This window comes from Phaethon aethereus, assembly GCF_964289735.1.
Source record: "Phaethon aethereus genome assembly, chromosome: 1".
Classification (NCBI taxonomy): domain Eukaryota; kingdom Metazoa; phylum Chordata; class Aves; order Phaethontiformes; family Phaethontidae; genus Phaethon; species Phaethon aethereus.
The window spans coordinates 131909389-131923401 of record NC_138575.1 but is presented as its reverse complement, the minus strand read 5'-3'; the positions used below and the strand labels follow the sequence as shown (position 1 = coordinate 131923401).

General features: G+C 47.6%; 1 protein-coding gene across 1 annotated transcript; it reads left to right on the top strand.

The window, feature by feature from the left end:
* Positions 1-2054: 2054 nt before the first annotated feature.
* Positions 2055-13164, top strand: LOC309406996 (organic solute transporter subunit alpha-like; the record flags this gene model as incomplete). The annotated part of the gene is made up of 8 exons (XM_082002388.1): positions 2055-2133; positions 3345-3496; positions 3613-3686; positions 5239-5397; positions 9054-9165; positions 10052-10198; positions 11575-11680; positions 12159-13164. The coding sequence occupies 8 exons, from the start codon at positions 2055-2057 to the stop codon at positions 12344-12346; spliced, it is 1017 nt and encodes a 338-aa protein (XP_081858514.1). The 3' UTR covers positions 12347-13164.
* Between the last annotated feature and the right edge of the window lie 849 nt (positions 13165-14013).

Here is a 14013-nt window from a genome sequence, read left to right as displayed (position 1 = left end):
AGGAGGACTCAAAATAAATGGCTTTGGTCTGCAACCAAGCTCTTCTGACATTAACAGAACAGGCTGTCAGTAGCCTCGTCTGTCTTGTTCCCAAACCCTGCCATACTGGAAGGGATCTGCCTTCTCTCAACCGAGTACCTGCTGGTGTTAGCCACCGACCAGTTCAGTTCTCCTCTGCATCTCTCTGTTCTTGCTGGCAGCATTTCAGTGTCCAGCCTGTCCTTCCTTTCAAACCTTTCGGAATCCTGTGCAAACTGCGAGATGGCAGCTTTTACCACAAGGTCACGTGGTACCTACGAATGTCCCACAGTCCCTAAATTCCCCACCTCTCCTCAATTTGCTCAAGTTCCCAGAATAGCACCTCGATGAAGGCAGGCCTCCATATGTATTTTAGCAGGTTTGTGTCTTCCCTTCTTTATCCACTAATTCCTGGCATTCCTTTGCATTTTCTCCCATGCCAATTCCTCGGCTGTCATTTCTGAGGACTATCCACTGCGGCCCCAAGACCTTTTTCCTGAGTGGCAATAGCTCATCATTGCATAGGTAGTTAGGGCTGTCCTCCTCCCCCTGAACACTACTTTGCGTGTGTTGATACAGCGTGTCGCCTGCTGGCTTGTCACCCGGCGCCGTAACCATCCCTGTGCTGCTTCTCACAGACAGCTCTCAGTCTGACTATCCAGAACAACTTCAGTGGGTCACCAAACTCCATTATTTCATTACTCATTCCCTTTTCCAGATGTCCTGGTTTCAGCTGGGATAGAGTTAATTTTCTTCATCGTGGCTAGCACATGGGGCTACGTTTCTGATTTGTGCTGAAAACACTGTTGATAATTCAGGGATATTTTCAGTCGTTGCTGAGCAGTCAAGGGCTGTCCAGCTTCCCGTGCTGGCCTGCCAGTGAGCAGGCTGGGGGTGCATGGGAAGCTGGGAGGGGACACAGCCAGGACAGCTGACCCAGGCTGGCCAAAGGGATATATTCCATACCATAAGACATCATGCTCAGTAGCTGGGGGAAGAAGAAGGAAGGGGGGGGATGTTTGGAGTGATGGCATCTGTCTTCCCAAGTAACTCTTATGTGTGATGGAGCCCTGCTCTCCTGGAGATGGCTGAACACCTGCCTGCCCATGGGGAGTGGTGAATGAATGCCCCGGTTTGCTCTGCTCACGTGCATGGCTTCTGCTTTCCCTGTTAAGCTGTCTTTATCTTAACCCACGAGTTTTCTCACTTTTACTCTTCTGATTCTCTCCCCCATCCCACCAAGGGGGAGCGAGTGAGTGAGTGGCTGCACAGGGCTTAGTTGCCAGCTGGCATTAAACCACAACACCTGGAAGAGCCTGAAAAGGCTCAGGCTGTAGAAAGGACCCTTCCAGCCAGTGAAACATGGGAAAGTGGAGAAGCCTTTGGGGTATTCCTACCCTCGATGTGTTCTCCTTCAGCCAGTGCAGAAGCTAGCGCAGCTTTTTGCCTCCTTTGCAGCCAATATTACTGGGAAGTCTTTGGTGAAGGGCTCCATGGAAAGTCCTTTGAACATCTCCTATGTTGACCAAGCAACCTTCCACCTCCACAGGCTCCTGCAGAGAGCGTGGTGCCCAGTGCTGCCCTGGCCGGACTGGGGTGAAGGCAGACTCCCCCTCTGCGCAGCCTGACTCCGGGTGCCGCGACTCCCGGCGCCTGTGAAGGCCGGGGGCGGCTCGCTGCCTTCCGCAAGAGCCCCTCCGAGGAGGCCGAGCAGAGACGCCGCCAACAGCCGGGACACGTCTCCTCACAGGGGGAGCGGGCCGGTCGCGCTGCTCCCGGGCTCGGCACTGCGCACCCCGCCGGGGCCCGGGGCCGCTGGGCGCCAGGAGGCAGGGCGGAGGCCGGGCCCTGCGCGCCGCCCGCCCGGCCCCGGCTCCCGGGCTGATCATTAACGGGCGTCCGGCGGCCCCGCGGGGCCGTGCGTCACGGCTCCCGCGCTCGCCAGGGACTAGCGGCCGGGCACCGGCCCCCGCCGCCGCCGCCCGACCCCTCGGAGCTGCCAGGGCACCCCGGCGGGGGCCGGCGGCCGCGCCGCCATGGAGGGCGAGGCGAACGAGACCCTCCACCCGTCCTGCGGCGCCAGCGAGCCGCCCTACTCGCAGGAGCTCCTCCAGAGTAAGTGCGGCCGCCCGGCCCGGCCGGGGCGAGGGCGGCAAGCCGTGAGGGAGAGGGGGCTGCCCGCTGCCCGGAGGCCCCTCCGCCTGCCGGCCGCCCGTTAGCCGCCCGCGGCACCCCCGCGCCGCGGCTGCCCCTGCCTCTGCCCGGGCTTCGGGGAGGGGAGAGAGGTCAGCAAGGCCCCCAGCCCAGGAGGGAGCAGGGTGATCGGCGGGGAGAGCCGTGGCCTCCCGGTACGCACCGAAGCGAGCGCTGAGCAAGCCCGTACATAGACTTGCCGCCGGTCTGAGTGAGACCCATGGTGCGGAGATGCCCGCTGAGATGGGGACTGCTCTGCCTGCAGCCACGTCTAGAAGCGTTGGGGTCTTCTGAAGCAGGTTAGGTTAGAGGGGCTGGGGTAGGGGCTTACCTTGGCGAGCGCTGCTTGGTGTGCCTTTAGATAGGCTACGGCTACAGCCAGAGTTAGCACCAGCGATGTCCATGAACTTCTGAATGAAGCATGACCCCACTGCAGTGCTTTCTTCTGTCTCTGGAAGCACCTTTCTTGGGAGAAAATCCGCCTCAACCATCAGCTCTGGGTAAAAGTTGATATCCATACAACAGCGTGAAGGGAGAAGTAAAAAATAATTTGGTGAAGGCATCAAGTTTTATCTCAGGCTAGATATATCAGGGACTTACTGTTACACTGTTGGTGTGCCCCACAAACTTCCACCGAGCCTCTAAAAAGTTTGTATGCCTAAGGAATTTATGCACAAACATGCCTATGAACATATAATGGAAGCAAAGAACTAATTCTGAGTAAATACATTTTTGCTTGTAGTCTGTCTGGAAAAGTTCCTGGAATATGTATTTGCTGTCTTTATTTGTGTTATGTATGTATTTATATTCTGTTACACATTTACATTCATCTAAGGACTTTTGTCCTGGAACTCCACCTTTCTGAAGGGGACTTCTGCATAATGCTTTGAGAACATGGATGCATGTTCTCCCCACATGCTGTCAGTGGAAAAGAGAAAGATTTAGTTGTGAACATCAGTTTAAGTATTTGAAACATCCTGTGGAGTCAATGGTCTATCTGTGTAGCTAAGGATGAGTGCAAGTCTGCAGGAATAGGGCTAAGAAGCCCCTCAGAGATGGTGTCTTTATGTTAGATGTTTGGAATGCTTAATGAAGTAAATCAGACCTTTCTGTTGTCTTTTCTTTCTCTGCAGGCCTTGACCTACCAGGGATATTTCTCTTTGCAATCTTGACTCTGATGACGCTAATTGCCAATCTGGTGTTTATAGAGGAAGCAGTCTACATCTACAGGAAAATCCCCTCCTCAAAAGGATCAATCATAATTTGGATTAATGCTGCAGCTCCAGTAAGTTATCATGGAAAAGAGATAAAATTGAGTGTTGAATTTAGGGTTTCCCTGAAAATCCACGTGAACCTGCCTTATCTCTGCCCTTTGTACAACCCTCCTCCCTCTCTCTGTAGGTGATTGCTACTGCTTCATGCATTGGCATGTGGATTCCTCGCTCAACGATGTTTACAGATTTCACAGCAGCAGTGTGAGTATTCTGCTTGTTTCTAGGCAGTTGCCCCAAATGCTGAATTTCTTCCCTTTAAACATCTGCTACTCTTTGTAAACACGGTCATTTTGTAAATTTAACAATTTAATAATTTTTGGTTTCAGTTGAAATCTCTTGGCAGCTCTTTTCTGGGAGGTGGAAAATGCTGTAGCAGTTCCCAGTGCTACAGTCCCCTAGTGTGGGAACCTCAGTATGAAAGATCTGTGACTTGCATGTAATTGATCCCTCGGATTGACAGTAGCTCTGAAGCAGTACTCTTTCTTGCCTCTCTCCGCGTGTCATGTGGAATGAGGCTCTGACCTGTGACTTCTCTGTGCTTTTACTAATGATGAGCCGTGGAGGTCTATTATTAATGGTGGCAAGTGAACCTCTGATGAGTATATCAATGTAAAATTTTCCACAGTTGTCCTGACAAAAGCATTTTCTGTACGAGCATGACAGCTCTGACATGCACGGAGAAGAACAGAGAAATGTGGTCCTTGCTTTCTGGAGGTGATGGTTGCAGCCCTGGTAGGCAGAGCCAGCTGGGGGGATGCTGTGGCCTTGGGTACTCCATGGTTGATTTTGGGATGATTTTGGAGCCCACTGCGGGACAGTATCGCAGACTCTCATGAATAGCCTCGCCCCTTGCCGCACTGCGATTTCTAAGAGAGTAGAGTAAAAAAGGAGGCAAAACAAACACTAGCAGGGAACGCTGTGAGCATGCGGCAATTTGTGCAAGGTAGTGCAGGTTACCAAAAACTTCCAAGGATCCAGTCCTGTGGCACTTTAAGCCTGTCTGAGTCCCCCCTCCTCCCTTGCCCAAGCTGCAGGTTCCTGTCCCCTCACTTGCACCCACGACCATGCACAGTCTCCAGCTGCACAGCAAGCTCCTTCAAGGCCATGCAGCTGAAGAGGACCGCTTTTATTTGATGGGGTTGGATTTCAGTGAATCAATTCCCTAAATCAGTTTGGGACAGGGAGGTAAAGGGCGGTTGGACAATCTGTAGTTCCTGGGAAAGGTTGAGAATGTGCAGCCGGTGAAGGAGGGAGAGGTGGGGCTGCAGCAGCCAGTGCTTGGGTCAGCTATGACCGCCAAGGAGCTGCACCCTGACTGGGCCAGCGTGTTGGGTGATAGCTAAACGTATATATGAACCTAGCCGTGTTTGTTGTTGGGGTGTTTTTTTTAGAGGAGGAAGAGGAGTTGTTCTAAAACGTCTGGACCTGTCAGGACTAGCTAGCTGATGGAGAAGTATGGCCATAATGACTTGGGCCAAAAGAGCCCGTGCTTTAATACTGACTTTGCCACCCGCGTGGCTTTGGGAAATTTCGCAGCTGCTCTGTGCCTCAGTTTACTCCTCTTTCAGTGAGGTTAGAGCAGTTCTGGTCTTCCAAGGTGACGGAAAGCGGAAGGTTTTTCACAGCTAGTGCTAGAATTTGTGCTGGTTGTGAAGTGCAAGCCATAAAAACCCTGGTCAGAAGGCGGCACCGGCCTGCGCAGGCATACGAGGGACGCAGGCAGGTTCCAGCTGGCATTTTCTTCCTCTCCTAGATTTTTTGCCATAGTTATCCACAAGTTCCTGATGATGATGATTAAAGAGTGTGGAGGTCAAAAGCTGTTCCTCAGGCGGTTTGAAAATGGTCGCTTCAAGATCAGCACCGGTCCCTGCTGCTGCTGCTGCCTTTGCCTCCCTCGTGTCCGCATTGCTAGGTGAGTTGCCCTTTAAGGTTTCCCGGCTGGAAAACGGCTGCTGGAATTCAGCCAACTTGGCAAGGCCAGGCTTACTGCAAAGGGCCTCCCTGCTTCCCGAAAGTCAGTCTCAAGCCGTCTCTTTTAAGCAGTGACATCACTTTGGGGCTGGGCACCACCATTAATTTATTTGGTTTTTATAATGCAGAGTTTTGCATAAGAGTCGAGAGCATGATCTCTCTCAGTTTAACCCAGTGCAGTGTTCCCACCCACAGAGTAACTTTGAGCACTGTGGTATCTCCCCAATTAATCCCATTATCTTCCCAGAAACCATTTCTGTAGTAAGCAGTGGTGTGTGGGAGGAGGAATTTCTACCCTAGAAAACCTAATAATTGAGACTTCAGTTCTTTTCATTCCAGAAGGGAATGAATGTCTCCAAACTGGGTATTTTTCACAAGCAGAATTGTCAAATTGAGGCTGCCTTGGAAGAAAATTTCTCTTACTTCGATGAAATTGAAGTGTTTTGTTCTGATTTTGACTTTAAAACTACTTCATATTAAAATAATTTTTAGAACAAAAAATAGCTGTAATTCCTGGAAAGCTTTGATCTCAGCGAAACGATGGCATTGTCTGGGGAGGCAAAAGCAAGTATTTTCTTCTACTAAACTTAGTATTAACGTGCCTTTGAGAAGCGGGGTGAGGATGGAGAGCTGCACCTACCACAGGCAATATACTGTAACGTAAACCCTGCCTCCTTTGCGCAGTGCCCAGCGGGGCTCCTCCTCTGGCTAGTGCCACCCTGCCGCTCCGCAGCCTGGAAGCCTCATGTATTTCCCAGGGCGTCCCTATGGGCACAGGGTGTGAGAATGTTTCTCTCGTTATGAGCAGAAGCTGAAGGACTGAGTGTGCAAGACAGAGACTCTTCTATGAGGACGTTTGTGTCAGAGGGACCTTGGGGACTTTATGGTCTGGTTAAACAGAATGCAGCATAGCAGTTCATGATGCATTTGCAAAAATTCATAATTTTTATTCTAATAATTTGTCCTTAAACTGCCTTATTTGGTATTAGAATCCAAACTCTTATTTCCATCATTTGATTTTAATGGTATAACAGTAATTATATACAAGGAGGGAGCACCAAGAATAGTAGCTAGTAAACCAACTGCAAAATATACCTCCAGAAATGAATGTAATACCATGCCGTAAAATCAGCAACTACTGGTATGGATCTAAATGACTCCTCCTAATTTTCATGGGCATTGGTTCAGGCTCATTTCATTAGTCAGAGCTGAAGAAATGCCATGGGACAGAACTGTGTTATAGATCTAATGTGTCACCACTATATTTGTTTATCTTTCTGCGTCTGTCCTCCTCTCTATAGGTTGTGGTAGCTGGGAGCTTGGGAGGGGATCCTCTACTCTGCCCTCCTGTTGATCAGTCCAGTGACAGCTTAGCCAGGATGATATTAGCTAATATTAACTCCTTTCAAGACCTAGGTAGTGCCTACTATCCAGCTGGCAGGAAGGACAGCTGTCTGTTTGGGGGAAAAAAAAAAAAGGGGGCTTTTTGCTCTGCAGAGGGCTTAGGGGTTCTTCTCCAGCATCTGTAGCACTGGGAAACCCATCTGCTGTCTCTGCTTCTGACTTCTAGCCTTTTCCCATTACAGGGTACATTTTTTTTTTAAAATATGGGCAAGCTATACCAGAGAAAGGTCAGTCTCATTTTCCTCCCATAGGTGTCTTCTGGGGAAACAGGGAGCAGTAGCTCCTGCTACTCCCCCCTCAAGGGAGGGATTCATTCTTTTAAAAAGCCATATATTATTGAGCAGTCCTGGGAAGGCTAACAAGGGACAGTAGGCAGATGAGGCAAAGTAAACAAGCCATACAGTGGGGGGAGATGTGGCAGGAGAGGTCTGGTGGTAGAAAGATAGACCTGCGTCAACAAAGCGTTGCAGTGACTGCACTGTTTGTCATACTGTTCTTTAAAGCCCTTTGGGAATAATAAATCTTTGAAAAGGCACACACGCTAAATGGCTGGCCAGTTGTAGGCCCTTCCACATGTGTTTGTGCTGTCCATAACCCAGTGGTTATTAGCTATATTGTGCTCACAGCCCAGAAGGCCAACCATATCCTGGGCTGCATCCAAAGCAGCGTGGCCAGCAGGTCGAGGGAGGTGATTCTGCCCCTCTGCTCTGCTCTGGTGAGACCCCACCTGGAGTCCTGCGTCCAGCTCTGAAGCCCTCAGCACAGCAAAGACATGGGCCTGTTGGAGTGGGTCCAGAGGAGGGACACAAAAATGATCAGAGGAATGAAACACCTCTCCTGTGAGGACAGGCTGAGAGAGTTGAGGTTGTTCAGCTTGGAGAAGAGAAGGCTCCGGAGAGACCTTACTGCAGCCTTTCAGTACTTAAAGGGGGCTTGTAAGAAAGATGGGGACAAACACTTTAGCAGGGCCTGTTGCAACAGGACAAGGGGTGATGGATTTAAACTAAAAGAGGGCAGATTCAGACTAGATCTAAGGAAAAAAATTTTCCCAATGAGGGTGGTGAACCACTAGCACAGGTTACCCAGAGAGGTGGTAGCTGCCCCATTGCTGGTAACATTCCAGATCAGGTTGGACAGGGCTCTGAGCAACCTGATCTAGTGGAAGATGTCCCTGCTCACTGCAGGGGGGTCGGACTAGACGACCTTTAAAGGTCCCTTCCAACCCAAACTCTTCTGTGATTCTATGATATTCATTGAGCAGTTCCTGTAATTCTGAGTTCTTGGCTATACCCTGTAACATGCTAAATGGCAGCCTGTTGTCTGCTGAGGCATCTCAGATGGCAGTCTTAAGGGCCCAAGGAGCTACAGTGAAGACAACATTAACAGTATGGGAAACACACAGTAATAGACTAAATCACGAGCCATCTGAAGCAGCCACTGCTTGTCCTGTGAAGACTGATGGAGAGTTCAGGTCAGTAAGCTTTCTGTCCTAAAGCTGTCCTAACACCATGCCCTCTGTTAGCAAGTGCATCTGCCCCTTCCCTGGTGACCTTTAATGCTGTCTGGCCAGGTCACTGTGTATGCACTGTGCTCTGGACACAGTTTATACTGACAGAAGCAAGGAGATCCTGAGCTGTCCTCCTGGCCTTGTGCAGTTGGCCAAGTGAAAGGTAGTTCCTTTCTCCTGCTAGAGTACAGAGCAGCAGAACCAGATGCTTACATGGTAGTATTCATGATGCATTGAAAAACTACCAGTCCTTTCAGCCAGGTCTGTGTGATTCCCTTTCTTCATCTACCACAGGACTAGGAAATGTCTGGGGAGGAAGGCCCAACTCATCGGAAGACAAATAGTAAGACAACAAGGCAAGAGCAAGTGGCATTATTGCTCAGAAACCGGTTATGCTGCTACTGGCGCTCTGGTTAGCTTCAGGGCAGAGAAAGACATCACATTTTGACCAGCTTTGGTTAGTATGTAATTGCTGCAGACCAGGAAAAGTACTATTTTTGTAGAGACTTTACTAAATAAACACTGGGTAATTCTTGGAATGATTTTCTAATCTTGAAAAGGTTTTAGCCACATGCTACAGGAGTGGAAAAGTTTTGCAGCTGATAGTATCAAAAAAATGTTATTAAGGTTGCTAATAAGATTTTGGCCTGTGTGAGTTTTTTTTTTTTTTTTCTTTTTTTGGCCAGGCGGACTCTCTTTTGGCTGAAGCTGGGCACCTTTCAGTTTGCTTTCCTTCGACCTGTGCTCATGTTTATATCAATAGTTCTTTGGACTAATGGCAATTACACACTTTACAATGTAAGTAAATATTTTAATTGGAGATTGTCTACGAAATCCATAGGTTTTAGGGTTGATGTTAGTATCTTAGCCTACAATGAAACTGTGAAATCTGGGAGCACTTCCAGGTGAGTCCTTACTACTTTCTTTTGAGAACCTGAAGCTTGCCTTCCCCCAGACTCTCCATTTCCTGGCTTCTCTTGGAAAGAAACTGGGCATATGTATGGTTTAGGCATCAGATTATGCTCCAGTATGTTTCCCAGCTTGTATGATTAGAATAGCAGGACTGCAGATTGCCCTGTGGGATGCACCTGCCCTGTGTTTTGTAAGGTACAGCCTTAAGAAACAAGTGTACGTACTGGCATGTAAACAGGAAGCCTATTTCTGTTTTTCTGCAAATCATGGTGATTTTTATATCTGTGCAAAGTAGAAAAGGTAGTACTGTACTTCTGCGTTGTACCATGTAAGCAGCAAGATGATGAAGCTCATAATTTTGCATCTCTTCGATAACTCAGATTAAAAGTAATACTTCTTTTTGTTGTTTCATGGTAGTAAAATAAATGATCCCCCTGAACTGCAACACCGAGTATGCTTTCATGAGCTGCTGAGCATTCCTGGGTGCTGCTGGGGTCGGACTGAGGGGTCATGTCATTCGTTACCTTCCCAGGCTGAACAGATTTACATGTCCATGCCCGCTGGTGGGAGCACTGTGGTGTGGTACAGTTTCCACTTGCAAACCCCAGCAACTGCTGCTTCCATCAGCTTTCACGGAGCTGCTTCCATCAGCTTTCACGGAGATAGAAACAAGCATCTGAACATCCGCATCATCCAGTTCACAACTTCTTCCTGGGAATAGTAAAATGCACTGTAAAGTTTTACAGGTACACTTGTTTGATTTGCTTCTCAGTTATCTCCCAAAGGAGCTGCGATATGGATTAGCTGCTTCGTTGGTGTCCTCACCATTATCGCTCTGTGGCCGGTTGGAATCATGTTTCAACAAGTTAGGACGCTCCTTACCTGTAAGAAGATCATCCCAAAGTTTGCTCTTTATCAGGTGAGGAGTTTAACATTTCTGATAAGAATTTCTCTTAACTGATGATATAACGCTGTCTCTCTGGTTCTTGGTCCTTTGTTGAAAAGTTACGGTATTTTGCACTGTGCAAAGGCATATTTTTACCTGATTGAAGCTGCATCCCTTTGAAGCACTCTCCTTGGCTGCTGTTCAGTTTCAGCTTGAGACGATTCACCTCTAGTCTTTCAGGAGTGCTGGAGATGTGAAAGCTGCCTAAAATCCATTCATCTTTAGGCAACTGAAATCAAAGCAGCCCCTTCTGCGGGGCTTGAAGGAAGCTTTGTAGATGCAGTATCTTGAAATATACAGTGTTAAAATGCTGGTGTGTACTTTTAAAAACTAGGAGAGGATGTGAAGCATTGTGTGGGTGGCTGTTTGAACTGTTTCAGAATGTCCCAATGATCAGTTTTGATAAGATTTTTCTTGGCCTTTCTGCACTTCAGAGTTAGATAATAATGAAAACACTGGCTCGGAGTCATTAAATAGTAAGGAACCAGATAGGTTAGACTGAAAAAGCCCAGGGACAGGACCACTCCCTTCCACATCACCCTGAAGAGAGTCCAGCAGAATCCTTGGATGTGCATCCTTCTTGAACAGGACACGTAGAAAGGCTGGTGCACTAAGGTCTCTGTTAAGTAAATTATTGAACATTCCTAAATGCAATAAACAGGATAATCACACCTGCAAAGCTGCATTAGGGTGAATCCAGGTCTAAGATGGCAAACTCTTAATGCAAGGGCGTATACTCACGCAGTTACACCAGCGGCTTAGAGAGACACTTCAATATCTCCAAGGCAGCAAAGACCTAGCTCAGTGAATAGCAGGTGATATGATGTGTAAGCGATTGTTGCTGAAGTCAAGCTGCGAAGAGTCCTTCGACCCTTCTAGCAAAGAAGCCAGTCCCATGTAACTTGGGGAGCACAACATCTCCCTGCTGTGGCAAAAAGAGGAGACAACAGAAAAAAACGTTCTTTGAGTCCTTCCTCCACGAAGGGAGACCATAAGCTCATCCATTAGATTAACAGGAAGCTTTTAAAACATTATCACCTACTATTCAGAGCTCGGTATTGTTTAAAATCTCAGCTGGGAGCTCTGTGTATATCGCACCTCCCAAATGAAGGGCTAAGAAGAAACACTTTTCAAACAGAGTTTTAATTTAACACTCACATTCCGAGCAATATCATCCTGACCTAAAGATGAGTTCTGCAGAATGGCAGGCAGCCTGCTGGTAGATGGGAGGAGAGGGAGGGCAAGAAAGGAGAAATGGGGCAAAGGAGGGTCTGTTATGAGAGCAGAATTGTGTGAACTATAAACCTTTTCCTGGTAGCTCAAGTGTCTGTTTTCTCTTTCTGGTGCAGTTTATCCTCATCTTGAACCACTTGCAGGCAGCTATTATTAACATCTTGGCCATGCAAAGGATCATTCCCTGTGCTCCACCACTCTCCTCTTCAGCAAGAGGAGCATGTAAGTTGTTTTGGGAAGGATGTCGTTCATTTACTTATAAAGGTGCCAGTTCGGTCTTGCTAACTGCAGTATCTGGCTTTTTCCCAAACTATTAATTTCCTGGGATCATGTAGCTTTTGGAGAATCTCAGCTTTTACTTAAAAAACAATTAACAAAAGTTTTATAGCTGTCATAATCGCAGAGAAAGACTTGATAGTGAGAAGAATTGGAATCAGAAATGAGAGGACAAGAAATCAACAACGCATAATTATTGTTAAATCTCTTGCATTTTGAATGCATAGCTTAATGTGTGCTTACTGATGGGCAATACTGCAGTTCTGTAACTTGCCGAGTGTGACAGACACTCCATTATGGGGACAGGGTGGCAAAATTTATTCCTTTTGCACAGATGAAAATAAATAAGCCAGGTATTCACTTTGTGTCTGATAGTCATTTCCTCCTTTTGAGGGCTTTTCTTTGCCTCCCTTTTTTTTGGCAGATGTGACCCAGCAGCTCCTCATCATGGAAATGTTTCTGATAACTCTAATCTCAAGGGTGGTCTATCGGAGAAGATACGATGACCTAGAGCCTCCGGAATGTACAGCTGAGGAAGCTGGGGACAGCAAGCAGACTCCCACGATCATCGTGAATGGCGCAGTTAGTGAAGATGGATTGCCAAGGGTTTAGAAGCACTCTGTGCTCCTGTTCTGCAGGAGCTGGAAGCTCAGCTTCAGGAGCCTATATACGCCACAAATAGCCACTGTCCATGTTGGAACAACTTCTGACATAAATGCCTGTGAGCTGTAGTACTGAAAGGACCACTAGTGAAAAGATAACCCTGTTTGTTCTCCAGTGATATATACATGGTGTGAGTGCTTTCATACCATGTAATTTAGTAAGATTTCACACCATGTACTTTTATGCTGTTATTGAGCACTCGATGGCAGACAAACTGTCTCACAATGTGATTTTATTTTATTTTTATTTTTTAGCTATTAGGATGGCTACAATTTAGAGTTAATCCAGAGTTATTCTTGTTCATCTTTTTGACTTCTAAAAATCCACCCTGGATTGCTGTCATATGTCCAACACAGCATTTTCCCATCCTTCCTCTATTAAAGTTTATCAGCTCTCGCTCTATGCCATGAGCTCACCATAGCTAATTCTGATGAGTAGATATATTTGCATATGTTTGTTCTGAAATCTCCAAACCTGTCTGGGCTCTCCACCTACAGAAATGATGATCTGTTTAGGGCAAGCCTTGTTACATTCCTTGGCAATTCACCTCCTGACTTGGTAAATACACGGTTGCTGTTTGTAAATATGTCACTGGCAATTGTTCTTCCCAGGGACGGCAGATTCTCTGTCACTGGCCTGGAGAAAGAATATAGGAATTAGAGTCTGAGATGTCTTCTGCCACTGGTCTGTGGTGGTACATGGTGCTTTGGTTCTCTGCTTGGAAGATGGGAATCATGATATCCAGGATTCTTGCGCTAATGGTATCTGTGGGGATAAGAGTGACTGAAAGGAATATTGGGACTGCTGGTTGACAGCCGGCTGAACGTGAGCCAGCAGTGTGCCCAGGTGGCCAAGAAGGCCAACAGCATCCTGGCCTGTATCAGAACTAGTGTGGCCAGCAGGAGTGGGGAAGTGATCGTCCCCTTTGTACTCGGCACTGGTGAGGCTGCACCTTCAATCCTGTGTTCAGTTTTGGGCCCCTTGGTACAAGAAGGACATAGAGGTGCTGGAGCGTGTCCAGACAAGGGCAACGAAGCTGGTGAGGGGTCTGGAGAACAAGTCTGATGAGGAGCGGCTGAGGGAACCGGGGTTGTTCAGTCTGGAGAAGAGGAAGCTGAGGGGAGACCTCATTGCTCCCTACAACTACCTGAAAGGGGGTTGTGGTGAGGTGGGTGTTGGTCTCTTCTCCCAAGTAACTAGTGATAGGACAAGAGGAAATGGCCTCAAGTTGTGCTAGGGGAGGTTTAGACTGGATATCAGGGAAAATTTCTTCACTGAAAGGGTTGTCAAGCATTGGCACAGGCTGCCCAGGGAAGTGGTGGAGTCACCATCCCTGGAGATATTTAGAAGATGCGTAGATGTGGTGCTTAGGGACATGGTTTAGTGGTGGGCTTGGCAGTGTTAAGTTTACAGTTGTAGTCAATGATCTTAAATGTCTTTTCCAACCTAAATGATTCTATGATTCTGTGGAATCTCTTTCAAAAATTTCCTACCTCTCCAGCTTCTTCACCCCAAATCTTTTGGGGTTTTGCATAAACCTTTTTTTACTTTTTGCAAAGGATCCTGATGTTCCTGGATGAACCTAATTGCTTTGGTTTAGCTCACTGTAGTTTAGA